Raw genomic sequence first — 13,934 nt, 5'->3', positions numbered from 1 at the left:
ATTCTTATTAACGTCTGTTTCTTTTATATTTTCATCATCATCAGCATTATTCTTAATTGTATTTACATCATCCCCTAATAAGTCTACATCATCTGCATATGCTAACAACTGAGTCACACCATTTAATTCTAGTCCATTAGTTTCTTTTACCTTCCTAACAGCATATTCTAAGGTAAAATTAAAGAGCAATGGAGATAATGCATCTCCTTGTTTTAACCCATCATGAATTGTAAATTTGTCAGGCACATTAATACCCACACGAATTTTACTTTCCGTTTCACTGGTGCATACTTTTATCATACTAACAAGCATGGTGCATCTATTATCAAAAATGTTCATTAACTTTGATAAATACTAGGTTCGTTTCTCCAAAAGTAGTCAGGAATTACTTCCCGTCTTACAAATCAAGTCTTATTTAGTGACTTTTCTCTGAAGGTGGCAACTGTGTCAACACTGCGAAAGTTCCCTCACTGTGCCAGGCGAAGACGGGCACGGTTTCGTATGGGCTAACTCCGCCCCATGTCACTTTCTTCTCGGCTCATGGTGGAAATTTTCCTTGCGGAGACTTCTTCAATCCTCTGCACGTGTGTCAACTTTGTTAGGTCCATGGGTTAGGCCAGCTCTTGGACAGCACGGACTGTTGCCTCGCGAGGGTACGAACGAAACAGCTGGCGATGCAGTGAGGAGGTTGGGGCGGTCGTCACGTCAGCTTGACCGATTGCAAGATTCGAATCTCTTTGTCTGTAAACTATCAATGCATTCATTTAACAATACTTGGCGAAGTATGTGTTTCTTCTGAGGGTAGTGCCATGGCACGGCGGCTCTACCCCTTGAGCCGCTGCTGCTTAGAAGGGTTCAATACGTGCCGAAGCACCCAAAAATTTTAAATCAATCATTAAGTAGCAAGTTACATGGTTATGTGCGAGACTTTGGTGAAGGCACTTTTTCCATAGATTGTGCTATTCTCTGGAAGATATGTAATAAAAAAATCAACCATGAGAAAAAATACTTTATATCTCAGCATGTGACAACAGCAAATTGCAAATCTGCAGCTGCTAAAATCATACGACAGAAGAATATATCCCCAATTTGGACAGTGGCCACTTCATCCAACAGGCAATCTCAGTCGTCTCTTGAACTATGCAAAGCTTTCATGGAAGCAGGAATACCTTTCTGGAAACTGGAAAACAAGTCACTGAGGATGTTCGTGGAGAAATACACTGAAGAAATGCTGCAATCGGAATCTATGCTTCGGAAATCATATTTAAGTGTCTGCTATGAAGAAGCTCTGCAAAGAATTTGTGCTGAAGTTGGTGGATTTCAAGATAAAACTAGTGACGCTATGGGACGGTACTTAGCCAACACTATCATTGGAACAATGAAACCAACATGCAATGACTGCCCATCATTTGAGATGTTGCAGATATTAGAGGCAAATTCGATGAAGGTCGACTTTTCTTGTTACATCAAATACATTATTTAAGGCTGTGGGAACTCGTGACCGAGTCTACCTCGCTTCTAACACTGAAACTTGCTTTAGAATGGGACAGTGCACAAGCTTTAGAATAGGAGAGATGTTTGGAAAATGGCTGATTCCCGCAACTTGTATTTTGGAAGTTAGCCCTTAATATCCGCAACGCCTCATTTCTTCTCAAGTTGGAACAACTAGAGAGAACCAATGGTTCATCAAGAGCTCAGATATTCTAGAATTCCCTGCTTCTTTGGCCAGAAGGTGTTACTTTTCATCAGTGATGACAGGCTGCCGCAGAATTGAAAGTACTCTTCTCACTCTGCAACTGAGTTGGCACATTTACTGTGACAATTAGTGGAACGTGTTTCCATTTATTATTGTTTGCTACAATTTTCTGATGCAGGGTGCAAATGCACATTCAGAACCAGAAATACTATTTTAAGTCTATTGCTTGCAAACCACTGTAACTTCATCTATTGTTATAACAAACAGAGCAAATAAATTACATAATTTAATTTTCTTTAGCAATTTCTGTTTTCCACAGAGTTAGAGAATTTATTAGCAAAATTCTAAACATTACATGTTCAACTTATACACTAAAAGAACAAACTGCATTTCATGTCAAATGTTTATTATGTACCTTTCTTATTCCCCTATTTACATTAAAACATTTTATAAACAAAGGCTAGATTCACTCTTATTACTGCAATATATATATATATATATATATTTTAATATTCAATAACACACATCCACGCACACTCGCACACACATAGATTTCATTTGCTTTAGAGTTAATTAAAACAATTCATTGCTGACTTACAATTCATTCAAGAGAAAACAATATAGAAAAATCTAACCGCAACTGCAAAGGACATTACAAATGCTGCAATGTGTTATACGCGGCTCAGTCTTTAACTGAATATATATTTATATATTTATGTATGTATATATTATGTACATGCATAGTGTCTTAACATGGGGGGAGAACGAAAAAAAAGAAGTACAAATTTTTTTCTTAGTGAAAGTGAGTTACAGATACACTACATTCCATCACATAAATACTTATCTTTTTGATTCCTTGTTGTAAATAGCTGTCAGTGTTTACCTACCGAAACTGGGAATAACGAAGGGAGAAAATGTTCAGCGGCTCATAAGCAAGTACTGTATAAAACGAAAGCAGAAAAAAAAGACAACAGCAAATTTCAGTTAACATGTAAATCGAAAACTAAGCAACTGAAGTCTCCTTTGTGAAGCTGTCTTTGTTTTTTCACATTTCCCGCGAGATCAATGATCGCCCACTCTACTTTTCAGTGATTTGAAGAAACATTCCTCCCTTTTTTCCACTAAAATTTTACCTTCTCAAAAACCAAGCTGTTTCCAAATATTTTCTTGATAGAAGTGGCACTGCACATTTTTTAAGGGTGTAGACTGGGGGAAGTGAATGTGCTTTAGCTAGATTCTAACTCCATCAACGTCCACCTGACTTGGAATGGGCGATCAACCACTGCAACGTGATGTCTATGTTGTCCTTCTCCTTGCAAGAGATCGAGTAGCAGCATATTTCCCTGTCCTGGATAGCCGACAGATTCCTGCAGAGAAAGGCATACAATAATTCACAAGTCCTGTTGCAAGATAAGTTTTTCACAGAATGACAGAAGCCAAGGAGGAATTTGGGACCGTAAGAAATACATGGGAGTCAAAACACATTTCTTGATGTTATTTACATTTATAAATATCAACAGTACCCTAAATTACAATCTACAGAAACTTCAAAACAGTTGCATAACATTTACACTGAATGTCAACGTATTTCCCTGTACTTAAAGGAACTTAATTGGTTAAACGTTAAAAATAGGATAACATTTCTGGCATTGTCTATAGTACACAGGATTACGAACAATAAGGAACCTAAAAATGATTGTCCCCAAATTGCCCCGTTCAGGAAGAACGGAAAACAAACTAACCTTTTTCAGAAAACTAAATTCACGATTCCCGTACACAAAACAGCACTTTACGGAATCATAGTGATAAAAGAAGGGAATGAACTACCCCCCACCACTGACCTCAGGGGAGCTCCACCCTGCAACATGCAAACTAAAGAAACACACACTGTCCGAACAAGAGTGCCTGGCCTTGTCTTTCCTGTAAGATACAGGAATGAGGTATTGGCTATAGTTTTAACTGTAATAGTATACTAATGGTGTTTTAGATTTTACTCTGTGTAATCAGTACATTAATAAGTTTATATTACAAGTATTTAAAAAAATAATCTATAGTGGATTATGAAACCGTAAATTTGCCTGTAGTATTATATGGATGTGAAACTTGGTCCCTTACATTGAAAGAGGAACATAAATTGAGAGTATTTGAAAATAAGATCCTTAGGAAAATCTTTGGACCTAAAAGGGATGAGGAGACAGGTGAGTGGAGAAGGTTACATAATTTAGAACTACATAATTTGTATTCATGTCCAGATATTATTAGAATAATTAAATCAAGAAAACTTAGGTGGGCAGGCCATGTGGCATGAAAGGGAGAGGAAAGAGGAGTTTACAGGATTCTTGTTGGGAAACCTGATGGTAAGAGACCTGTAGGAAGGCCAAGACGAAGATGGAGGGACAACGTCGAGATGGACCTAAGGGAAATCGGTAGGGATGGAAAAGAGTATATAGAACTTGCTCAGGATAGGGAAAGATGGAAGGCCTGTGTTGCTGCAGCCATGAACCTTCGGGTTTGAGAGGGCTAGGGAGTTAGTTAGTTAGTTAATCTATAGTGGATGGAAGAATGGACCAAAGTGCTACAAGAAGATGTAGATGGGAACAATAAAGAATTGTCTGGATTAGTGAGAGAAAGGAAAAGTGAAAGGAGACAGCTGTAAGCTAAGGGATGAAAGGTGAACTGTTGTAGAAGAGGATGAAGAAATAAGGAGAATGTGGGGGAAATCATTTCGACAAATTGATGAATGTGAAAAAAGGATATGAACATGAAAAAGTGAAGGAAAAAGAGAATAAAGAGAGGTAGAGCACCTGGAGTAGATGCAGTCCCAGTGGAAATGATAGTAGGAGCAGGAGTGATTGGTGTGCAGTGGCTGTACAGAGTGTTGGAAACAGTGTGGCAAGAGAGAGAAGTGCCAAGAGATTGGACAAAGAGACTGATAGTTCCCATATTCAAGAAGGGTGACAGAAAGGAATGTAAAAACTAGAGAGGAATAAAACTTATGTGCCACTCAGCAAAGGTGAATGAGAAAATATTAGAGAAAAGGATAAGGGAAGTGACAGAGCTGAAAATGAGAGAGGAACAGTATGGATTTAGAAGAGGCAGATCAACAGTAGATCTGATATTCACCATAAGGCAAATGCAGGAAAGGCACTACGAGTATGGAAATGATTTGATTATGGTATTCCTAGATATGAGGAAGAGATAGTGTGTAGATTGCAGAGCACATAGAAGGCCAACCAGAGCTGTGTGAAGACACCAGTGGGAAGAACGGAGTGGTTCAGTATAAGTAGTGGATTAAAACAGGAAAGTGCTCTTTCCCCACTCCTCTTCATAACTACAATGGATGCAATTAACGAAGAGGTGGGGAAGAGATGAAGGCCCTGTTGTTTTCTGATGACTTAGTAATATAGGGAAACAGGGAAGAAGAAGTACAGAGACAGCTTGATAGTTGGAATGTGGAAATCAGAAGAGCAGGAATGAAATTCAGTGCAGAAAAGAGCGAGGTGCTAATAACAAGAAACAGAGCCAGAAATGAACCAAGAATAAAGATGGACACGGAATAGTTGAGGGTAGTGGAGAGCTTCAAATATCTAGGAAGCATAATTGAGAGAAGTGGAAGAATAGATGAGGAGGTAAACAGAAGAGGACAGATGGGTGGTGGACTATATCAAAGTGTTCGAAGATTAATATGGAACAGGGATGTAATTATGAAATGCAATATATGTGCCAATAATTATGCATGGGGAAGAGACTTAGACAATGACAGAGACAAAAGAAAGATGCAGACAGTGGAGATGAAATTCTTTAGGAGTATATTAGGGAAGACTAGAAGAGATAGAATCAGGAATGAGGAGATCGGACAGACAGTGGGTGTGGTGAAGCTCCAGGACAGAATAGATCAGGCACAGATGAGGTGGTTCGGACACATGAAGAGGATGGATGTTGAAAGACTGCCAGTAAGAACTCACCATGCACAAGGAGTGGGAATAAGGCCAAGGGGGAGACCACGATGTCGGTGGAAAGAGAGGACTGGTGGAAGACCAGGAAAAAAATGGAGGCTTACTTCTGTGCCGACCCAGCTAGAGGCAGGAAACTGCGGACGATGATGAATCTATATTTTAACTATTCTACTGTAAAACCAGTGCTAACAAATTTTTATCAACCGAACCCCCTCCCCCCTCTTCCTTTCTTTTCCAGCTGTCTCATTGTCACAATGTTAAACTGTAGAACCATCTCCCCAGCTAAGAATTTCCCCTTCAAGCGATGTGTAAAACTGATTTCAGAAAATGTTATGTAAAATATCAATTGCAATATGTATTTGACAACTGCTTGTTGTGAAAGAGGCCCATGAGGCCGAAACATGCCCTCCCAATAAAGGCAAATTCTATTGTATTCTAATAGCTTATCTAGCTTAACGCTCTGGCACTTTAAATTCTGACTGAGATTGTTGCAGCTATACCAAAACAGTGAATGTGCAAATTTTGACTTTTTCATCTGTGAAGTTTGTGACAACTTTTGTTTATGGAATTTTATGTTAAGCTATGTGGCGTAATAAACATTTATAAGTATGTACGTATGTACACATTTTATTGATGACAATATTTATCCAAATGCAAAATCTGGTTTTTCCCCAGACACTGAATATCAGAAATAAGATTTAGCACATTCATGTTTTTGGCATTGGTGCGACAATATATGTATGGTGAATGGATTGATTGGTTTCATTTTACTTCGCTTTTGTGCCACTTTTGGCTAATTTGCAAATAATAATAATAATGAGGAAACGCTCTTATAGCGATTAAGAGAAAGAGGGATGAAACTGGGGTAGGTAAGTGCAGAAATTAAACCTATTTTGTCAGAATCCCCTATTGTAAAGGTGTCTCCGAAAGAATTGAAAAAACAGTGCGAGGGTATGGTGTAAAATGTGGGATGAAAGCCCCTCGGAGCATTGAAAAGCATTTCACCAGATATAAAAAAAAGGGGGGGTCTGCTAGATAACCTGTAAGGGCAAAAGGGAGGATTAGATGCGAATGTGGGAAATAATACGTGGGACAGACAGGAAGGAGAATGCGCATCAGGTGGGGTGAACACAACAAGGATACCCAAAACTGGACTTTCAGAACACACATTAGTTAGCGGGCATAAGATCGCAACAAGGGAAGTTATCAGAAAAGTGAAGAACAAATTGGATAGGAATGTTTATGAAATAGCCTATATATGCACGGATAATTGTAATAAACTTATTAGACGACGGGAATTTGGAAGATTGATGGATTGCATTTTTCAAAAAATGGGATAAAGCTGTGAATAATGATGCCAAGTTGGGTTTCCATGTTACGTCCAAGGTCAGGAAGGCCGCTGAGGCGGAAATCGAGTTCACCTTGGACTGGTGAAGCACGGGTTTCATGAGGGGAAAAACAAGGAGAAGTTTGCTTCCTTCTCCATGTTGAGCATACGCTGCACATTCGCTTCTACCAAGCACTGGTCACGTGGCTCCTAACAGCCGCTTCGGACGTTTCTTCTATGAGGTTTTAGATTGTGACATGCACGGTTTTAGATTTGTGTGTGGACAGAATGACGGTTTCTATAGCTACAATGCGGGTTCTTCAATAAGTGTTTTTTACCATAACCTTTAACCTTTATCCTCAACTAACACTTTCTTAACGTGACACCATGTTTGGTGCCTAAGAATACGCATTAACCTGAAGAAGGAGGCAGTCTTGACCTCTGAAACGTTGTTTTGATCAACAAATCGTACTCACACACGTAAGTAATTGATCTTTGATCTTTTTAAAGTTCTTCATTAACTTGCAAAGATGGGATTGAGTGAAGATGTGATGAAATTTATGGACACTCACAAACATCCAGGCCAGGATTCAAACCCGGGACCCCTGAAACAGACAAAGATAAGAGTATCTGGAAACAACCTTAAACCAGACATGAAGAATATAAGAGAAAGAGATGAATAGAGTAAGGACATCTAACAATGCATACTACCAACTAAGCCAGACAAGTTTCAGAAAAAAGGAAACAGACACCAAAATTAAACTACAAGTGTATAAGTCAGTAGTGGAACCAATTTTATTATACGGAAGTGAAAGCTGGCCAGTAAGAGGAAAAAAGTAAGACAAGGAATGACAGTAGAGATTAAATGCTTCTGTAGAATATTTGGTAAAACAAGAAGAGATAGAGTATGTAATGAAAGAATCGGAGAAGAATTAAATCAGAGGCCAATAGAAGAGAAACTGACACAAAGACAACTAAAATGGTTCAGACATGTGGTAAGAATGGAAGCTAGAACAAGAGGTATACCCCGGAAGACATTCAAAAAAGGAATATAAGAAATAAGACAAAAGAAAGGAAAGAGAAATGAAGAGGATGACAAAGGAACGGGAGAGATGGAAGGAGTGGATAGATGCAACCCGGACACTATAAGGCAAGAGGAGAAAGAGGAAGAAGAAGAAGAAGAAGAAGACTCTTGGAGTCAAAGCGTGATGTGCTAACCACTCTGCCATGGGAGCTGGTGTATGGTGAATGGAATGGTGAATGTTTTGCTTTAGATTGACGAGACCTGTGATGCTTGTTGCTTTGGTGTGAAATTCCCATCTAGCTTGTCATCTGTCCCTTTGGCCTGAAATCTCCCTTAGATATCGATTTAGACGATGGTGCCCTCCCATGGCAGTCACATGGGGTCAAGGGAGGGGGAGAGAGTGAGACTGAGAGAGAGAGAGAGAGTGAGTGAGTGAGTGAGTGAGTGAGTGAGAGAGAGAGTGTTTTTAAGTCCACTTTATGCACAGTAAGGCTAATCGGGACTGGACCTACAGTTTAAAGTGGGATCCGAACCACTGTGTGCCTCCACCGGGTATCGAACCAGGGACCTCTTGATTACAAAGCGACAACGTTACCACTACACCATCGGGGAGGCACAGATGGGGTCAAGGTATGATAGAAATGTATTTTTATGAAGCTATAATTTCTTCTCAATACACTGGAAAATATTTTCTCTTCAGGGGGGAAAGAGGGGGGGTCCTTCCATTCTTCAGTCTCTCCTTACTTCATTCTTTCCTAGTTTCCTGAAAATATCAGCAACAAGTGTGGCAATATGCGGGGACTGTTTCATACCCTCATATCTCAGTGTTGCCTATGTGGGGATCTGACCAAGTTCAAATTTCATAAGAAAAGTACAACCATCGGCTTATAGCCTAGTCTGTACTGAACAAAACAGGGTAAAATTTGTAACTCTAGCATTTGTATTTTCCGATATATAAAATTTTATTTAAAACCTTGCCGAATTTGAAATTTCCTCCTGAATACATGACCAGCATTGGCACATACACTGGAAAAATGAGCCTCAGAGTTCAAGGGTTAATAGCTGACAAGGTGGACCTGACTCATGAGAGAAACAGGTTTCATATCTGCATTTCATCCAAAATAATACAAGGGAAAAGGTGCTGATATATTTCTATTTCTAATTTTAAAAAGCAGATGGTGCTTCTGGTCCTTGCCTCCCATTTCTGAGACTTTCCGGAGGTTTTCCAGGAGTTTAGAACTGGCAGCAAGAATCATACAATAATAATCTGTGGTGCAACAGCCTGCGAGGACCAGGACCTGACCCCCAACTGCTGAGGTGGAGATCACCCAACCTGTTACGGGGTGACGTGTGGTCAGCATGACAAATCCTAGTCGTCGTCGTAGGTTTCCATGACCGGGTGACGGCACACATTCGTGATTGATTTGCTTTATTTTACTTTACTTTTTGTGACACTTTTGTCTATTTTGCGAAGATGGAGATGAGTGATTATTAGGGGGCGGACTTTTGTATATTTGCATGTTTTTTACCTTAAGGAAAATTCATATGCTCTCAATGGTGGTAAGGTTTTATAAGCTAGTATACAATAAAATGATTTTGTTAAAATCAATACTCACTAACATACAGGGGATGGACAAAAATATAGAAACACCTGCGAAGAAATGCCGGAATACTGTAGCTAATAAGGTGCAGGACCGCCTTTAGCTTCCAAAATGGCCTGCAGTCTCCGAGGAATGGACAAATACAAGTCCTGGATGGTGGAGAATGGGAACTTGCACCATTCTTCATGCAAAACATGGTCGCAATCCTCCTCAGTGTCCTTCTGTCTCTGTCACTCAGTGTACATTTTCGTCCACACAGGTGTTTATCTGATGATATCTTTCAGGACACACTATAATGTCATCATGATCTTGGATAGTCCCCCTCTCGATACGCCAAATAACATGGCTACTTTCATGACAGATATGCCTGCAAGACAATTTGCCCTCTTTGAAACACTGTCAGCTCAGAATGATTCAGTATCAACTGCACTGCACGCTATCTACAGTGTAACTGTCGACTCCTACCAGTCCGACCGAGTCCTATCTCACGGCGCAAAACAAAAGAATGTCGGACCGCCTACGATTTGAAGTGGGAAAATTGCGTCGATATCACTCGTTCCGATGTCGTGGCGTTTCCATATTTTTGTCCATCCCCTGTAAGTACCTTTAAGTATCTACATTTTATTGTATACTAACTTATTCAACGTGAGTAAGTCGCACGAGCACTAAATATGAAAGTTTTATAGTGCATATAAATGCATGTTTGGGACGTTAATGCATATTTTAGCTTAACATGCATATAATTTGCATATATTGGGAGTAATATTCATGTAATTGTTCGTTTCAAGTTTACCTGCTTAATTTTCCCTGTTCTTTGTGTCAGCATTAAAAAATAGCCTACTTCGTCTGGTCATGGGCACTAGTAAGGTCAAGACATTCCAAACCTCATCTCATAGTGTTGCAGGTGGTCTCGTTGCGAAGATAGAAAAACCTACCATCTCATCAACCAATGAATGACCTTTCAGAGTTGTGAGTCACATTTCCAAATTCCAACGACAACACTGGGGTCGCGTAATTTGAGGATTAACTGTTAATGTGGCATCTTGATATATCTGAGAGAGAGTGAGTGAGTGAGTGTGTGAGAGAGAGTGAGTGAGTGTGTGTGTGTGAGAGAGAGAGAGAGAGAGAGAGAGAGAGAGAGAGAGAGAGAGAGAGAGAGAGAGTGAGTGAGAGTGAGTGAGTGAGTGTGTGCTGAAGTGACAATAAATGTCGAAGGAGAGAAACATTTGTTGCCTGCGTAGGCCTGGACACTGATTTCTATAAACTTGTTAACTTTTATGGACAATGCTGCTGTATAACCTAGTCAAGGATCATTCTGTTATTTGAGTACGAAATAAGAAGAAAGTAGAAACTAAGGGAATGATGGTCAGGTGATGAAGATAAGCACTATGAGCCTATTTTATTCTTAAATTATACATAATAAAAATACAATAACTTTTTGCGATTATGTCTGTCAATGGGTTGCAGCTATATATTCAAACAACATACTGGTGGGGATTAACCCCTTAAGTGGGTGTTTTGATTTTATAAATTGAGTTACAAGCAGGTAAGGTTCAGGCAGGAAAAGTTTATTCCAACTTCAGATCGGGTAATGCAAATTGTTCTCGGGTATTGTTGTGTACACTATGCAGAATCTGATGCACAGTTGTTTTTGTAGATGGCAGCACGGTATTATTAACCGAGCGGGAATAGCTTGCATTTCTTTCATGTGAGAGAATGGCTGAGCAAATGCAAAGTGCGGACCAAATTCGACTTCTTCTTGAGGATTTCAGTTGTGATGAAAGTTCGGAATTTGAAATTAGTGATTCCGAAGGAGATACAAACTATGATATTTCATCAGAGGAGAGTGGAAGTGAAGAAGTTGAAGGTGAACAACAAGAAGAAGAATATGAAGCTTGGACCATTATGCCTCAGTGTCAAAGATCGGAGATTCCTTTCACAGGTGACTCTGGAATAAAGGTAAACTTTACAAATCCTTCTGATCCATTGAATTTTTTTCGGATTTTTTGTAAATGATGAACTGCTGTCTATAATAGAATGTGAGGCAAATAGATATGCAGAACAGTTCATTGCAGTGAATAAAGAAAAGTTGATAAAATGCTCTCGTGTGAAATGTGGAAACCAACAAAGACGAACTCATGCTTTTGTTTGGATTTTTGTATGCTCAGGGGTTGGTAGTGAAGCCAGATCAGAAAATGTATTTTGCAAGACATGACATAGTAGATACACCGTTTTTCTATAAGACAATGAGCAAACATAGATTTTCTTTGCTGTTAAAATTTTTACACTTTACCGACAACACTCGATACAATGTTCCAGCGAAACTGTACAAACTGAAACCAGAGTATTATCACTTTCTTACAAAGTTTCAAGAGGCTTATATTCCAGAGAGGGACATTTCAGTTGAGGAGTCTCTTCTTTTGTGGAAGGGAAGGCTTTAAACCAAACAGTACATTCCCAACTAAGAAATTGCGTTTTGGAATAAAGTATCACTCGGTCTGTGAATCTGGTACTGGTTGTCTTTATAACACCATTGTGTACACTGGAAAGGACACTTGAGCTAGACCCTGAATTGCACACATGACGCGTCCATCACACATTGTGCTTACAGACAATTATTACGGTAGCCCTGAATTATTTCGGATTCTGGTAGCACATAACACAGATTGCTTGGAGATGTAACCGATCTTGATGCACCCCTTATAAAAGTTGACCCACCCTCGCTGGGGAAAAAAGGGCGGCAAGAGACGTTAACGTTTTTCTGGGGAACGGTTATGTGCATTGCAGAGAAGACAGTCCGGCTCAAGCATTGATACGGTTAGGATCCGTGTTACGTTGGTTATTGGTTTCGCGGGCTGTGAAAAACTGTAATTGAACTAAGGGCCATGATCTCTGCCGGAAAGAGAGATAGTGACTAAAGAACAAACTGTAAGTGAACTATCGGCCATAATCTCAGCCGGAAAGAGAGATAGTATCTAAGGAACGAACTGTGAGTGAACTATCGGCCTGTGCAGTATCTTTACCAGAACCTGAGAAAAGGTTACTAAAGAAGAGAGGCTACATGTTTATTATGAACCAACGACAGGAGGATTAGAAGATTGAAGACATCGAACTCGGTATCAGCAAGATTTGTGCTTCCCCCCCAACTCCCCCTAAGTGTTCAACGTTAATGTTTTTCAGCGTGTTTATCGCCAAGTGAAGTAAATACCAAAGTAGTTACATCGAAGACGTAAGTACTCTGTGAAATAACCTCTAAGAACTAAGTTTGGTCTAATATCTCAACAAATTCACACCGGAAGCTGACTAATCTGTGTATTCCGGAATCGTTTGTAAACCACAGACGTCAGGTGCCTGGGCCTTTAATAAATATTAATACTGTATTTTATGGTGTATAAATACTTAGATACTCAATTATAAAAATTCACTGCTGGTCTCCTTTTGTGTGATTGACGTTGTTCGAGATCAGAATATAAATTGTGCCCTAATAAAAGCAAACCCAAAGAAAAAACGTTATATGGTGCCAAAACCAGGGAAATCCTTCGGTTATTTGTTGAGATACTATGTTAAATTTAAGAAATCATGTTAATATTGGATTATTTGTGTGTAAAATATTGGTGTTCTACATAAGAAAATATAAGAAAAACCTGTACTGGCTGATCGGAAGAGCAGGTTTCTTTTTTTTTTTCCTCCCTCTCGCTGCAGCTGTAAGGTATTAAGGGATTAGCAAGCTAGCGATAAGCAAGTCAGTGGTGCGAACATGGTTCAAATGATATGGAAAGGTCCTTGTTGCGGCAAGTTGAGGATTTCAAATGGCGGAATTGTTTGTTCAGTCTGTAAACAAAGGTTCCACAGAGATTGTGTGGAAATGAACAAATGTGCATTCAAAGATGATCAGGCTGATTTTTGCTGTGAACAATGTAAGAGTCCTGCTGGCAAAGAAAATATCAAGGAAGTAAAAGGAGAAGAAAGTGCACAGGGTGTTCCAAAATTAACTAGCAAAAATGAAGAGAATGTTAACCTCACGACACTTCTGTTATTTATGAAGCAGAGTAGGCAAGAACAGGATAGGAAATTGGATATATTGTGTCATACTATGGAGAAGAATAAACAAGAGCAGCTTAAATTTAGAAAAGAGGATAGGCAAGAGCAACTTAAATTTAGAGAAGAGGATAGGCAAGAGCAGAATAATAAATTTGACATGTTGTACCAGAATGTGGAGGAAAATAAACGAACCTTGCAAGAAATGAGCATACGGCTAGAAGATAAATTGGAGAAGTTAGAAATTAAGGTATCTAAATTGGAAGAGTTATGTAGTTTACATGATCATAAG

The 13,934-nt window shown here is 39.3% G+C and overlaps 1 protein-coding gene across 1 annotated transcript in view; it reads right to left on the bottom strand.

The window, feature by feature from the left end:
• Positions 1-2,091: 2,091 nt before the first annotated feature.
• Arl8 (ADP-ribosylation factor-like protein 8) overlaps positions 2,092-13,934 on the bottom strand; it is a 37,947-nt gene continuing 26,104 nt past the window's right edge. The window contains exon 4 of the mRNA XM_083112750.1: positions 2,092-3,063. Coding sequence (XP_082968876.1) covers positions 2,943-3,063 — 121 coding nt within the window. The 3' untranslated portion in view covers positions 2,092-2,942. The remainder of the gene's footprint in view (positions 3,064-13,934) is intronic.

The sequence above is a fragment of the Lepisma saccharinum genome, chromosome 26, assembly GCF_977018435.1.
Source record: "Lepisma saccharinum chromosome 26, izLepSacc3.1, whole genome shotgun sequence".
NCBI classification, from domain to species: domain Eukaryota; kingdom Metazoa; phylum Arthropoda; class Insecta; order Zygentoma; family Lepismatidae; genus Lepisma; species Lepisma saccharinum.
The sequence above is the reverse complement of the archived record's forward strand: the minus strand, read 5'-3'. Positions and strand labels throughout refer to the sequence as shown.